Source organism: Xyrauchen texanus, chromosome 7, assembly GCF_025860055.1.
Source record: "Xyrauchen texanus isolate HMW12.3.18 chromosome 7, RBS_HiC_50CHRs, whole genome shotgun sequence".
Lineage (NCBI taxonomy): Eukaryota > Metazoa > Chordata > Actinopteri > Cypriniformes > Catostomidae > Xyrauchen > Xyrauchen texanus.
The window spans coordinates 11,150,393-11,164,610 of record NC_068282.1 but is presented as its reverse complement, the minus strand read 5'-3'; the positions used below and the strand labels follow the sequence as shown (position 1 = coordinate 11,164,610).

General features: G+C 37.8%; 1 protein-coding gene across 1 annotated transcript in view; it reads right to left on the bottom strand.

The window, feature by feature from the left end:
- Window positions 1-14,218, bottom strand: part of LOC127647026 (contactin-3-like) — a 93,740-nt gene that overhangs the window by 43,318 nt on the left and 36,204 nt on the right. Inside the window, exons 5-8 of the mRNA XM_052131079.1 lie at window positions 10,424-10,519; window positions 6,089-6,292; window positions 5,160-5,262; window positions 3,234-3,418 (exon numbers count right to left, since the gene is read on the bottom strand). Coding sequence (XP_051987039.1) covers window positions 3,234-3,418; window positions 5,160-5,262; window positions 6,089-6,292; window positions 10,424-10,519 — 588 coding nt within the window. The remainder of the gene's footprint in view (window positions 1-3,233; window positions 3,419-5,159; window positions 5,263-6,088; window positions 6,293-10,423; window positions 10,520-14,218) is intronic.

Sequence of the window (14,218 nt, the reverse complement as noted above, 5' to 3'; positions counted from 1 at the left end):
TGTGACCTTCTGATTAACAGCCCTGTGCTTTAGCCACTACGCCTGCGCATTACACCTGCGCTAAATTATGTCTAACACCGGTGTCTAATTTCAAGTGCCCTGCTTCACGTGTCCTTCTTGGGAAAACTGCCACACGGGCAGGGCACTTGACGTTCCAGGTAAGGCTTTTAATGGCCACAGCAATGTTTACAATCAATTTTATAAAGTTTCTCAATTCTTCTATGCGCCAACACTAGACTGACGTGTGTCACTCTCTCAGCTCTGTGGCTGCTGCCTTTTTATGCCGCTCTCCCCATGCTTACTGAAATTAGACACCGGTGTTAGACATAATTTAGCTCAGGTGTAAGCGCCCTTACCGCTTTTCTCTCCCGGACGGGCGCTTGACCATGCCCCCGCTGCCACACCGTGTTTCGTTAAAGCCTATTTATTTTTGTTACAGGCCGTGTTTCGTTAAAGCCTGAGTAAAGTTCATTTGTTTCAATGTACCGGTAGGCACCTGCGGCTTATAGACAGGTGCGGCTTATTTATGTTCAAAATAATATTTTATTTAAAAATCAGTGGGTGCGGCTTATATTCAGGTGCGCTCAATAGTCCGGAAATTACGGTATACCTTCAGAAGCGAAATGATAAGTGTGGGTGAGAAGTAACTCAATATTAATTTATGTATTTTACTATCAATCTCCACGTTCACATTCTTCTTCTTTAGTTTTTGACAATTCACATTCTTTGTGCATATTGTCATCTACTGGGCAGGGAGGAGAATTTATAGTAAAAAAAAAAAAGACATTGTTTCTGAAGACCACTGGAGTCTTGTGGATGAATTTTATGCTGCCTTTAAGTGCTTTTTGGAGCTTCAAAATTTTGTGAGGACCTACAGAGCTGAAATATTCTTTTAAAAATCTTTGTTTGTTGTTCAGCAGAAGAATGAAAGTCATACACATCTGTTTTGGCATGAGGGTATGCCATGAGAAAATTTTCATTTTTGGGTGAACTATTCCTTTAATGCATTATGAAATAGCATGAACTACCAATGAACAGAATTATATTTGTAAATTAACATTAACTATGATAAATAAATGCTGTAAAAAATAATACCGTTCATTAGTAGTTAATGATACAGCACCTACTGCATTAACTAATGATAATAAATACTTTAGAACTGTATCATAAAGTGTTAGCCTTTACAACTGGCCTTCAAAACTAAATAACGACAACACTGACAGCTCTGAGAAATTTAACGGCATTAAATATATATAAAAAATGTAAAGTAAAGCATTTAACAGCACTTTAAAACTCTAAAATACTAAAAACTAAAAGTGGCTGTGAGCGGCGCCAGAGCCGAGGTACCAGTCGTCAATCCGCGAAGGCTGTGGGGAGGACGGAGGGTTCCAGTCCAAGCCCACGCTCACGGCTGCCCGGGCAAGCATGTCGGCCATCTGCGTGTCCGTCTCTGACTGGGCAGGCTGGCCCGAAGGCGGCAGCCCAGTCGAGTCTTCCGCGTCAGATGCCTGGATGCTTTCCAATGCAGCGGCGATGTCATCATACAAGTCCAGGGGCTCAAGGGAGAATGCCGGCTGGCTGTGAGGTGAGCAGCACTTATCCCGAGCTCGGAAGGAAGCAAGCGAGCGTGTCGGGGGGCGGGTGGTTCCTGGAGATTTACCCGGCGAAACCGAGGCCATCATTATCCCCATATCGCCTTCATCGCCAGCCGGGTCGTCCTCAATCCCGTGGGAAGAAGGAGTGAAGCGGGGGTCGGCCGAAGTTGCATTCACCTTGAGGAAGGACAGCCGCGACACTAACACTGCCATGGTCATGTTCTCGCAATGAGTACATGAGCCATCCATGAACACTGCCTCAGTGTGATCGCTGGCCAGGCAAACGAGGCAGCGTCTGTGACCGTCGGTCTTGGAGAAATCGACCGCATCAAGGAACAACACAAGGGTGGAAAGGTATCTTGATAAAGTCCTGAAAAGGACGTTCAACGCCACTATGAATTGCTCTTTTGTGAGTGGAAAACTCTAACTCTTTTAGAGAAATCAAACTCTTTAAGGAGGAGAACACTCTTTTAACAGTGAAAAGCGCTGTCGAAGCCCCCAGTGGTGTAGACAGCACAGCGTGCAGAGAGAGAGAATGCCAGCTGGAAACGCGCCGTATATCCAACAACAATGCTTCTCGCTGACAGAGGTGAGTGAAACAGTGGTGAACTTCAGCTTGCTGTTGCACAACCTTCATCGCCAGCCGGGTCGTCCTCAATCCCGTGGGAAGGAGGAGTGAAGCGGGGGCAGCCTAAGTGGCATTCACCTTGAGGAAGGTGAGCCGCGACCGCAATGCTGCCATGGTCATGTTCTCGCAATGTGTACATGAGCCATCCACGAAAACCGCCTCAGTGTGATCGCTGCCCAGGCAAACGAGGCAGCGTCTGTGGCTGTCGGTCTTGGAGAATGAAGTGACACAAAGGGTCCCATATAAAAACAGCACGCACTGACCGTGTTAAGTGAACTGTCGAGACAGGTGCAAGCAGGCTACTGTGTGCTAGAGGCACCTGTGTCGGCTACACGTAGCCCTCCCCAACGCCCTCAAAGAGTTGTCACATACAGACCTTAGGTTTCCCGCACCCCTGAGGGGGGGAATATGCCGCACCAAAATCCAAGCAGGTGTCACTGACAGAGGTCTTGATAGAGGCTAACGCAATCATGAGGGCCGTCTTCAGGCAGAGGGCCTTGAGCTCAACTGAATCAAGCTGCTCGAAGGGGCCCCGAGAGGACCACTGAGAGATCCCAGGAGGGGGATAGGCTTGGCCGGGGAGGGTTCAGTCTCCGGGCACAACCGTTCGGCTCCGAAGAAAAATTCTGACTGGCACTCATTGCCCCGCTTCCCTTTATACCCATATGTCCGGGGCGGGGCATGCAAATTCTGTCTGCCAACTTGACATTGGCTTTTTCTCAGGTTCATAGGTACGTTTGGCATCCCAGGAAGACCCCTTGTGTCACTTCATTCGACACAACGTCGAGTGAGTGACAGAAGGGGAACAAAAACGAAAGAAAAACATCAGAGTTAAAACTATACAAACTTGAAAAGGATTATTATTATTTTTTAATACAAATTCAGAACAGTTATACCTGTTTGACATATCCATATTTATAATGGCTTTAAATGGTGTTTATTGAAAGTATTAAATGACAAACTCATAAACAAAAAATTAATAAACTAAAAATCATGGGTAAATAACTCACCATGAAAAGACACACGGCCCTTTGCAGCATTCTTCCCCCGACTGTTTTCTGCTATGCACTCGTATGTCCCTGTGTCCTCCTGTTGGAAACTTGGAATCTCCAGAATAGCATTAGAATTATTTAGTTTGACCTTGCTCGGAAAAGGAACGTCACTGGTTCTTCTCCAGCTGATCCTTGGAACTGGACTGCGAAACCACAACGAAGATACTGTTAGTACTTAAATTATTATTGACTCTGTTTATACATTAATGTGGCAGGGCGGAGGGCGGGGCCGGGTCGTGATGCTACGCACCCAGTCCCGTATTAGGCTAATGATCTCTCTCTCCCGCACGACACCCTGCAGTCGACCTTTATACCTCGGAGGCTTGATTAGCCTAATACGGGACCGGGTGCGTAGGATCACGACCCGGACCCGCCCTCCGCCCTGCCACATTTACATTTCAACATTTTGACAGATTTTTGCAAAATTCAACATCATGTTATAAATAAATGGCAAAATTACATCCTTGAAGAGACCATTGTATGTACACACCGCTAACAGTCTTGTAGAAAGGCCCTTCAGGTAGGGATTCAATTGTCTACTTTTGTTTGGAACGACCATTCAAGTATTGTCCCCATCACGCAGTTCCCTTGAAGTTGTGTATGTTCCAAGTTTGAGCAACAGTACGTATTTGTAGTTCCCTGAATTACAATTGAGGTACATTTTTAGGTAAAATACCAGAATTACAGTTTAATCTTTGCTGGGAGGTAATACATTTTGCCCCTCATTTCTTTAAAGTTGCACCCTATTTAGGAAATCTGAGTGTGAATGGATCCGATTCTCATTTGGATCAGGGGTGATGTGCTCCTTGTAAAGTCTGAAAAGCTATCATCTCCTGCTCTTTGAAAACCTGCATTTTCCCTCTCTCTAAACGACAACCCTTCTGCTCTTCTTTTGAAAAGAATTTTCCAGCTCTATTTCCACACTATTTAAGGAGTAAATCTTCTGGGTCATTGCTCTCTGCAATGCAGGCCATTATAGTGAGAAGCCTTCTCGAAAAAAGCTTCCATGACAGATTGCAAATCGCATTAATAGGGAACCTGAAGTGCTGATCACGAATTCCTTGTATTTTATAAAGAGGGACCAAAAATAAATAACATTGCGTCATAACAAACATGAATATTTAATCACTAACATCACTAACCAATATGAACACTTAAATTCTGCCATTATTTAGTCAACCTCATGTGTTCCAAATCTTTATTACTTACTTTCTTCTGTGAAAAAACATTTTAAAATTAAAAATTATTTTAATGTAAGTGATAGTGACTTGAGACTGTCAAGCTCCAAAAAGTACAATAATAAAATAACATATATAAAAAGAGTAAAAGTAGTCAAAACGACTTGTTTATTACATTCCAAGTCTTCTAAAGCCATAAGATCACTTTGTATTATGACTCAAATTTAAGTTGACACTTAATTACATTTATTGATTGTATGCAATAGATTTACAGAGTAACTCAAATCTAACCATTGATGAGCTGATTATGTTAAACCCAAATCAAATATGGCTACAACGATGCAGGTGGACATCGATAACGTCAAATGCTATGATGTTAAACCTGCGCATGAGTCACCATATTTAATTCGGGAATATAGTAAATAAGTCACATCAATTACTTTAATTTTTTTGTCCTGTTTGGAGCTTGACCATCTGGAGTCACTATTCACTTTAATTTACAGCAGAAAGCTGTGCAATTTTTGTCATTTTGTGTTCCATGAATGAAAGAATATCATATGGGTTTGGAGTGACATTAAAGTGAATAAATAATGACAGAGGTTTCATTTTTGTGTGAATTATTTATTTAATAACCAAGTAAGTGTGAGCTCAGGCATGCTTTGCAGAGGACACAGACAGACCCAGGTGCAAAAATATTGATACTTACTTTCCCAAGGCGAAGCATTCCAGCTTCAGCGTGGATCCTTTCGCAGCTGGGATGGTGTCTGGGAAATGAAGCTCTATTTTGGGCTCGTACTCTCCCATCACCCCTGCCATGGGCAGACAACACAACACAGATGCATACAGCTTCGTCATTCATGATTTATGACATGTATGCCTTGTACACCAAATTACATGCAAAACAATAACAAATGGCAAAACACAAAGACCTGTCAATGAGCATGGGAGCTGAGAAGATTGTGCCAAAAATACAGCAGCACATTATCAAAGATTTATGGAACACACATAATAAAAACAGAATCCATCTCAAATGGAAATGTGGCCTGCTTTGAGGAACAGTGAAGTGTATTGGTTACTGTTCTTAAAAGTTGCAGTTTAGCTTTCAAGAGAGTGACATTAAAAACATCTCTGACATTTACGAATTAAGACTTTAAAATGCCACTTTTTCCTTTGACCTATATGGGGCTTTACCTTAAAGGTGAAGTGTGTAATATATGAGCCACTAGCATCACCAAACTGAACTGCAAGCCAATTATGCTGTTTTCGGCTGGTCGGGATGCTCAAATAAACAGAGCAATGTTTTTATAGCACTTCAGAGACACAGTGTTACACTTTTCCAGGGGCTTCAGACTCCTTGAAATATACAGCATGCAAGTCATGTTGAATATTTTCATGATGCATTTATGATACTTTTATAGTGCTTTTGCATCCTTTTTGCATTAAGTTTTAAAATGTAATTTCTTCCACCATGTAATTCCATTAAACACATTGGAGAATCTGAGATGTCGAGGAATTTTCATGACTTTCAGAATAAATTGCAAAAATTACATAAATTTAAAACATTAAACACTTCACCTTAGGTTATGGCTATAAGGTTATGCTGTGTGATTTTATACAAGCAAAAACCCGTCTTACCATCATTTCTCAGCACTAAAGGTGTGGGTGAACTGAAGACCCTTTCCTTGGTAATACTGTTATTAACTACACAGGTATAATTCCCTACATCAGACGGTTCCACTTTCGCTATATAGAGATTTCCCGTCTCCTGGGATACAAAGCGCCGACTGTCTTGCTGGACGAAGTGAGGGTACTCCTTGAAGAGCCAGGTGAAGGTAAGCTCTGAAAAAGAAGTCACAAATAAAGCTCCAACTTCTGACAAAAACAGTTATGCTTCAGAAAGGTGTTGAGCACTTTGTTCAGTAAACTATAATCTGGGCTTAAAAGCTCGTACATGTCTGTATTACAGCGCTCTCTTAGCCTCAGGCTGACCTCCTTAGGGCAGGTATGGCTCTGTAAACAGAGCAAGCTCTTTGTGAGGCGGCGTGAAAGGGAGCGAAACAAACTAGATAAAAGCGCCTAACTGGCACTCTTATGACACATGCCCTGTCTGGGTTTACCACGACTGGGGGACAAGGGCATCTCTGCTGGCGTCATTCATGCCTAGTTGCCCCTTGCTGCAAAGGGCTGAACCAGAGTGGACCAAAGGCCCTGCCACAGTGCATTAGCATGTCAACTAAAGGAGACAGGGTTGGGGGAAGGGATGGGAGAGGAGAAGAAACAGAGAGAAATGAACAGCAAGTCCATGCACATGATGCAACTGTTGGGATATACAAGGTTTACAGGATGCCTGTCACTCTGAAAGTGTCCCCAGAGACAGTTCTTTCTATTGTAAGCAGTGGAAACATGCAGGTAGGCCAGCTGTCTTGAGGTTGAAAGCAATCCTTTATGATTGACTCACAATTCCTAAAAAGGGTTGGCTAGGAATCCCTGATTCAGGGGTTTGTTAGCTAAATAAGAAGCAATAGCTTTTGTTGAATGTCAAAAGTAAGAAAGTGATGAGGACAATGAGCATAAAGGAATCGAAAAGTGTAACAATTTACAATAAGGCTGTATATGTAAAATCATGCCATTTTAAACCTCAAAGACTAGGCTTTATACTGAACACAAAAGGAAAACCTTTAAAAAGTCTGTCTTTTCAATACAATGAGAGTTGATAGTGACTCACTTTGAAGCTCAAAATGGATGCAAAATTTTCTTCTGCTGAACACAAAGATTTTCAGAAGAATATTTCAAAATGCAAGTGAATGGTTACTAAAATGTTGAAGCTCCAAAGCACATAGAGGCAGCATAAACATATTCCATAGTTAAATTCATGTTAAATATTTAAGTTCTTTAATATTCTTATCAATCTCCACTTTTACTTTTTTTGTTACTGGTTACTGGCATTCTTCGCCACCTACTTGGCAGGGAGGACAATTTATAATGAAAAAGGACATAAATACTGATCTGTTTGTCACCCACATATCATTTTGGTTATGAAAACAAAGACTTAGCCACTGGAGTTTTGTTTATTACATTTATGCTGCCTTTATGTGCTTTTTGAAGGTGCAGAATTTTAGTACCCATTCACTTTCATTATATGGAGCATCAGAGCTGAGATATTATTCTAAAAATATTTGTTTGTGTTCAGCAGAAGAAACAAAGTCATACACATCTTGACTGGCATGAGGGTGAGTAAATTATGAGAGAATTTAAATATTTAGAGTGAACTATCCCTTTAAAAAAATCTCCTTTTGTGTTCCACTAAAGAATGTCATACAAGTTTGAAATGACAGGAAGATGAACTTATGAACTATTCCTTTAAACTTAGATAACATTTACCCATTTATCCAAAGCAACTCTCAACATTCTACATTCAAGTTATACATTTAGTCTCTTAGTGAGTTCCCTGGGAATCGAACCCATGACCTTGGTGTTCCTAGCTGCTCTCCCAGTTATAACTAACAACATAAACTAACAATGAACAATATTTTTACAGCATTTATAATTCTTGAAACATTTGAATTTCTACATACACTAATATTTTTTTAACATCAACATTAGGTTTGTCACAATACCAAAATGTCTGTAGTCGGTACAAATACCAGTGAAATTTCCAGATTCTCAATACCAATTTTAATACCACAGCAAAAAGGAATGATAACTTATTTATTTATTACATAAACATTGTTTCACGTTCACAAGTAATCATTAAAGTGAACTGTCAGTAACAAATAAACAGATTACAAGCAATATAAATTTACAAGTTATTTGATCTGATACAGATTTAATATTTTGTCCCATTGGTTATGTTCTTTTCAGACATAACTAACTGTGTACATCAATACCTTGCAAGGATTGGTACATTGTATATATATATATATACACTGTATATATATATATATTGTTAGAGCATGATAGCAACTACATTAACTGTTGTTATTATATTGTACACTGTTTCCTAAAAAAAGGGATAAATTGCTACAGCTTTAATTACCATGACTGAAAAACAAAACAACAACAACAACTAAAAACTCATTCATAACTGTGCAGGAGACATAAATTTAGACATTTATACATACAAGTAGTCTGACATTTGAGCTCACCACCCAGAACAATGGCGCTATAATTCTTTCAACATAACAGTGTGAATGACATGTCCTCTGCATAGTGACAATACACAGCTTACTGTCTATGCACAATTGTGACATTTTAAGGAAGTGACGCATAATAAAAAAGCTGGAAGAATGGCCTACAGCTTGAAAATAATGACAGACAAGGTCAAAGTTATTAAAACATGCATTTCAATGTAGTACCATTCATTCTTAAGAAGAAAAAGGCAACATACTGTATTTGGGAAATTTATGCACACATATATATATATATATATATATATATATATATATATATATATATAATATGGTCATGAGAAACCAAAAAAAAAATGGACAAATAGAGTCATAGATATTTGGGACAGATAGTTAGGTCATGGGTAGTTTGATATCACAGCATTTTGATCTGGCAGACATTTGTACATGTGTAGCAGAGAAACCTGCTCTTCGAAAGATTTAATCATCAACTATTTTATACAAAAGAGTATATTCATCATTGCCCTAGGAGAAAAAGTTAGCTTCGATTTCAAATATTACCAGTGTAAAATAATACAGTTTCCTCCGCTAAGATAAAACAGGTTGGTAATAATAACCAATTTGTCTTTTGAGTCTGGCAATCTAAATCTCAATTTAAATAGATTAAGATAAACTACCCTGTGATAATTTGAGTAAGGTGCTGCATGTGCTCTATTTCTAAAACTTCTCATTACTCAGTTTTAAAAACTTTTGCAGTGGAATTAGTTAAAAATGTGCAAAGCTTGGTATTATCTTCTACGTTTGGTGGTGATAAAATTGATTACCTACTCTGAGCAGAAAATGCATTCTCCTAAAAAAACATATTTCCCGCTAATTGCGTTGAGACTCCAATTTCAGGTGTTTATTTCCATTTGCCTCCAGATTCAAGTCTGATTGAAAAGAAAGTGATCCAAATGAAAAAAACCAAATTGAAGCCAAACCAACGACGCCAGAATCTGTGATCCATAGCAAACAAGTTTCTTTTGAAGGTCTAAAGCTAACTATCATGCCCACACGGAGTAATATGACCATCAGTGATTCAGAAACGTGTCTGCTTTATAACAAAGTGTGTTGATTAAATTTATGTCTTTTCAAGCACTTCTGAATTATTTATGTATTGCTTTTTTAGTAATTATTAGCCTATTGTAGTCAGTTTTCAATTGCTGGTGACAAAAGCCAAACATTACATTATTCTTGTTTGAAATGCTCCTCTTCTGAGTTCTCTAATCAAACAAATGCTTAATTACAGATTTATCTCAGCAAACCATAATTGCCAGGCTATAAAACAAATTCACATCTTCTAATTTCTGACATCTCATTTGTCGCTGTAATTGTTGCGACCTCTAATTGATATTGATGTCTTTGACTGCCTCACTCCTGTTTGCACTTGAGGTCTAATGACTTCAGTCCAATTACATCTAGTTGAATTACAACCACTGTTTGAGCTCAATCAGTTGTCTAAGGATAGGCTGGAATCTCATGTGTGATAGAATTTCTAATGACCTTAAGAGAAGGTCAATTAACATGCAATGCAAAGATGTATTGCTGTCACTTCTGGTTCAAGAAGCCAGGACTGGAGTTTGGGTTCGCATAGTCTCACAGAACAAAACTTTAGACATGGGCATAAGGTCTGGTCCACTTTGCAGAACTTATAGGCTACAAATGTTCTTATTTAATATATTTTAAACTATAAATGCATCAAAGGTTTTACTCTTCAAACCTCTCATTCACAAAAATAGAATTCTTCTAAACAGAACACACAGGCACCTTTACAAAAAAAGACAAAAACAAAATACAGACTTACCGCCAGAGTGAGACGGTGTGCCACACAGCAAAACTACACCTTGACCTTCCCTCACATTGACAGCACTTCTTGTCTGCAATTTGAAGTTTTCCAGAACTGTAACAGATGAACACAAAAATGGAATAAATTAAATTTTGTACTTTTTGTAACTTAGTTAGCTTGCAAAGTACAACTACTGGAGACGTATCCGTGGTCTGAGTACTGTAGCCTACCTTCAGATAATTGTTTCTAATTTTTGTCTCTAAAACAGAATAACCAATAAACTGAATGTTTACTAGTTTTTCCTCTACAAAGAAATGGGCAATGGTGCTCGTGTTGTGGTTTCAGGTGGACGCGTTGCCATGGCTATAATCAGAAAGATCTTGATTTCGCCAGACATGTACATCTGCACAATTTCTTTAAAGCTAAATATGGGGGAACACATTTGTGTTAACCAAGTCCTTAGGTATTATAATTATATTTGATAGCCAGAGCTAGCCTATAATGGCTACAAATAGCACCCTTGCAAATGATTAAGTTGTCTCTCTCTTTAACATCTGGGCAAAAAGAGTTTTACACAGACAAGATGTTACATATTTTCAATAAATATGAACAACGTTTAACCAATACACAATAAAATAGGATTTTTATGGACAGTGAAATGTGTTTAAAATTGAATGGAAATAAAGTAAAATAGTCTTGGTTTGTGGTGTTCTTGGCTCATTTGGTGCCCTATAGGAAAGACAGAACTATACCTGATTAAGGCTCTTCTAGCCACAGTTTTATAGTGGATTTTAATATAGCCTAATAGGCCCATTATAATAGCTGGGCTTTTTATTATTATACCCAACACTGAGCCTTGAATTTTTGGCTTGATTTGAAACCAGCAACATGATTCTCTGAGACCCAGTTGGATCTCTTTTGGTGTAGTTGCCATGTAACTTTACCTATTTGATGGAAAACAACTTGAATAAAACAGATGAACAATTACATGGATGATCAATAAATTAATTACACTAGGGGGGATTCACGCTTTGAATGTGGGAGGCTGGGTTCAGGTTCAAATCCAGATAGGTCTAATAATTTGTTATTTTTTTTTTAAATAAACCAAGCAAAATGCAACTGCATGTCAGCAAATGTAAATCAGGAACAGGGCGTGTTTGGTTGCATTTCATATCATTAATTCATTGGAATGGCAAGTGGGCCTCAGAAAAGCGCTAAGTGAAGAGCTGAGTGCAGCTCGATACCTGCAACAATGAATTTGACACTTGACGTGTCCCATCTACAACGATGAAGCTTTATCTAGAATGCATTAATTTCATGAACTTCACTTTATTTAGCAAGGGTTAGAATATTGTTCTCACTGTTAAATATAATTTATGCAATTACTTTGAAAGTGACCTGCAAACTAGTGAATATTTTTTTTTTATTTACTCACCAAAGGCAAATTTTTTGATGAGTAAATAAAAAAGGAGCATGTTTAGTGTTCATTTTGGACCCTGTTTACATGAATATCTAACAAATATATGCAACGTTGGCATGTATTGCTGATTTTGTTCGGAAAGAAACTCATAAATATTCTGCAATCTCTTGCTCTTTCTCCACTCTTGTCTCTTTTGAAAGTGCGATTTCGGCTTCATTTCTGTAGGTATATTAGTTTCAGAAACTAGACTTATATCAGGTTGCACCGTGCATTGGTTGAACTTGAAGACCAACCAATTTCATTTGGGGTGGGGAAGGGGATCGCTATCATTATCAGTAGCATGCTATTACTATAACATTTTTATGATAATATCATGAAATAACAATATTGTCTTTCTGTGTCCTTTTCTATCAAATCTCCTCCCTGCCCAGTAGGAGGTTATATTCAGCAAATTGCCAAAAACAAAAAAAGAATGTGAGAGTAAGTGTAAAAGTGGAGATTGATAGCAAAAAAGGACCTTTTTCTCACCCACACCTTTCATATCACTTCTGAAGATATATATTTAACCACTGGAGTCTTAAGGATTATTTTTATGATGACTTTGTGTGCTTATGGAGCTTCAAAATGTTGGTAACCATTCACTTGCATTATATGGACCTACAGAGCTGAAATATTCTTCTCAAAATCTTTGTTTGTGTTTAGCAGAAGAAAGAAAGTTAAACACCTCTGGGACGGCATAAGTGTGAGTGTAGAGAGAGACTACAGATTTTAAATGCTTATATCTTCTGAAAACTAATTTTGTCAATGTTTAGAATTATCTTAAAGCTAATTAATTAATCGATATTGATTAAAAGCAGCAAACCTTTCATTTTAAGTGCATGTTTTGTAAACGTATGGGAAAAAATAATGAACTTTCGTAAAATCGCTAATTGAAAATGCTCTAAGATCAACTAAGATCAATTGTTATTAGGAAACGAGGCCAGGTAAGTTGAAAATTAATAAAGTCTAGAAAGCAAAAGGTGTAGCTATGAACAAATGTAAAAAAATAAAACAACAACAGAGAGAATTAAATAAAGAGAAATCCACGAGCAGTGTAAGCATACTCTTATCCTAACGAGGGCTGAGCCCCAAACCTCAAAGTATTCCAGATGTCCTAAGCTCTTGTATACTCTAAAGTCTATACTCCTCAACACCATGATGATGTCCTGCAAGGCTTATTCCCATTCAGTGAACATTTAATTATCACTACAATAAAAACAAGAAACTTGGTCCATCCAATCTTAGTCACCATTCAGTGTTGTATGTTTCCCCTGCAATTATTGGCTTGATTGAATTATCTGAAATTAATTATAATAACAGCAACATTAATGACCAGATAACAAATTCTATTTAGTTACAGTTAGGTTTATGCACATTATCCCAATTCATAATCATGCTATTTAATGCTTTTTAATATATCTGCAAAAACAATCAGCAAAGTAACTCTGGTGAACTCCTATTCTAATTTTCAGGGTTGAGGAAGAACAACTTTGCCTGTTGACCAATTAGTGGAAATAGGAGTGTCAGGCCCACCCACATGTTCAAATCAAATGTTCAAGATAAAAACTCAATTTATATGCATGAAATGTGATTTCTTGTTTTTGGCTATTTCTTTTTAAATTGAAAAACAAACGGATAAAACTTAAATTGTTTTAATGTGCTCACGAGAGAAAACAGAAGTATGAAAATTTAACGGTTTATTGGTTATACGGTTTTGAACACAAAAATGAGAAAACTAATTATCTGAAGGTACAAGGACCAAGATGCAATGCCAACTGTAATCATTTAGTATCACTGAGTCACTCAATATTTAAAAAAGCAAAACAGAAGGAAACTAAATCAGTAATTGAGAATAGTCAGAAGTATATGATGGGTCTCTAACTATGCAATCTAGTCAGAGGGAGACAGTGGGTGTCCTCAAGAAGTTTGCATTTACATTTATTCTAAATTGAAGATATAATTTAAAACTAACTCAAAGTAGACATACATAAAAATCAAAGACTAATATATATATATATATACATACATTGTACATACATACACTGCCATCCAAGTCATCCATTTCTTTTATTTTAAATACAATTTCAGTTTTGTAATGAAATAATATAAAATGTTGGAACAATTATATTTTTGCCTACAAAACTAATTTCAAACAGTTAAGCATATGTCTTCAGATCAAAAGGTATTTAAATCATGAGAAACATTTCAGTCAAGTGACCCCAAAATTTTGAACGGCAGTGTGTATATATACATATTCTCACTATGCACTTTATTAGGAACACCTGTACACCTATTTATTCATGCGATTATCTAATCAGCCAATTGTGTGGCAGCAGTGCAATGCATAAAATCAA